The following is a 1978-nucleotide window of genomic DNA, read 5'->3' as shown; positions in this document are numbered from 1 at the left end:
GTGTTAGTAGACAAACCCATATGTGGATCCTCAAGAGAACGAATCTGTCCAGCAGAGGTCGCATTGACGCCACACATCCTGTCATAGGCGTCCACTGGATACGCAAGGCCTGTGACTCTGCCAGCAATAGCGTTGAACTCAGGATGCCAGATTTCATCGCAGTCAACCTTCTGCTCGTAGTCTCTGAGATTCCAGTATGTTACCCGCTCGTCCTTGTAAGTGACATAGATATTCATATCCAGAGTGACTTTTCCTTCAATAGGTTTTGATGTCACTTAGCGCATACAAGTAGACGCTGTACGTGAGGTGGCCCTGCGAGCTACTGCCGAGGCGCGGGTTTTTGTTTTTGTCGTACTCGGGAGGGAGGCGCACGGGGTTGCACGCGCTCTCGTCGCTCCCGTCTCGACAGTCCCCGACGGTGTTGCAGAAGGCGGATCGCGCGATGCAGGTGTTGTCGCCGCAGGAATACTGCTCAGGCCCGCAGGAGGTCATCGCCAGGATCAGATTCTTCTTCTTAAGGCTTGAGAACCAACTGTGTCTGCCCACCGGCAGCACCTCCGTCACGCGCATCGTCTGCACGTGGAGAGAAGATGCCAGGAGCCAGCCGTTCTCGTCTTGCTGTATCGTCGAGACGTCGCCGACGAACTGCACTGAGCCTTCGGCGTCGGCAGTCAGGGTGTAATGGTGGTCGAATATTTCAAGAGGCCCATAGAGCGTGAACCTTTTCTTCGCTGGCACGAGGCAGATGCTGCACATCACTTCGCTGATGCACGGGTAGGTTGCGACGCTGCCGTTGGCGAGCATGGCCGTGCAGGTTGCCGACATGTTATGGCTTTGCTTCTGCCAGTAGAGCCAGAAGGAGACGTTGTTGGCATTGGAACAGTTGAGGGCGAGGTCCCTTGAGATGTTCAGGGTGGCGGTCTCCACTTCGCTCCGGGTCGGGAGGCGGCCGTCCAACCTCCTGCACGCGCCTGCGTGAGGCCGGTGCCCCGCGAAGAGCCTGACAAGGACCTTGGTGAACGCCTCGGCGCAGATCTGATCCGGCTCGACGTCAAACGGCCTCACGTCCCCGGCCTCGGTCCACGCCGAGTCGAGGGTGATGAGGGCGTCGCTGGGCGAGAGGGCGGTGCAGTCAGCTGGCCGGTAGGGCGTCGGTTTGGCGTCCGTGCCCGCCTCCCAGGACTGCACGGAGAAGGCCAGGATGGCGCCGCCGAAGGCCGGGGACTCTCCGAAGGAGCCCAGGCAGAGCACGTCCTCGCCGTCCGCTTCCTCGGCCGTGGCGTTCTCCGGCTCCAAAGGTGTCGTCACGAGGCCGCTGTTTTTCCCTCGCATGTGCACCTTCACCTGGTAGAAAGCGGAGAGGAAGATCACAAAGAGAGAAGGGAAGAAAATGCTCTACACCATCCTTAATCGAAGCAATCAACATACCGGTGCTTATGATGTATCACCTGAACAAAAGCACAAGACTACCTTCTCATCCTGAGGGTCGTAATACACGCACACGTAATGCCACTCGTTGGGCAGGAAAGGGTCGTCAGATCTGTACGTCGTCGAAGCATATTGCACGTTCAACACCGACCCATCAATGCCTGACAGGAGACAGAATGCAGCGTTATGAAAATGCATTGTGGAAAACAAGATATTCCACTTCTGCCAAAATTAACATATCTATATTACACGATAAAAAGCGGTTGTTAGTTATAACAAGATGAATGCGCATTTTATTCAGTTAATGGTAGTGATGAGAATAATAACTGGCAGGAATAAGAATTAATAGTGATAAACTAAAGAAGCACAACACAATGAATAAATAAATATACAAATAGATAGAATACGCAAACAAGAAAAAAAAATTATCAAGGCAGAAAGGTCGACGATGAGTTTTTGTCCTGCGCAAGGAAGGACTTAATGGCAAAATCCAGGAGGATAAGGAAGGGAAGGGAAAAGGATAATGAAATAAGCATAGCCTCGACCTACA

At 53.4% G+C, this 1978-nt stretch overlaps 1 protein-coding gene across 1 annotated transcript; it reads right to left on the bottom strand.

The window, feature by feature from the left end:
* Positions 1-255: 255 nt before the first annotated feature.
* LOC119580742 lies at positions 256-1589 on the bottom strand (the record flags this gene model as incomplete). The annotated part of the gene is given in 2 exon segments (XM_037928838.1): positions 256-1344; positions 1471-1589. Coding segments are annotated over 2 exon segments (1208 nt in total), but the record flags the coding sequence as incomplete, so codon positions are not given.
* Between the last annotated feature and the right edge of the window lie 389 nt (positions 1590-1978).

The sequence above is a fragment of the Penaeus monodon genome, chromosome 14 (genome assembly GCF_015228065.2).
Source record: "Penaeus monodon isolate SGIC_2016 chromosome 14, NSTDA_Pmon_1, whole genome shotgun sequence".
Classification (NCBI taxonomy): Eukaryota; Metazoa; Arthropoda; class Malacostraca; order Decapoda; family Penaeidae; genus Penaeus; species Penaeus monodon.
Note: the sequence above shows the minus strand (reverse complement) of the source record. Positions and strands in the feature narration are given on the sequence as shown.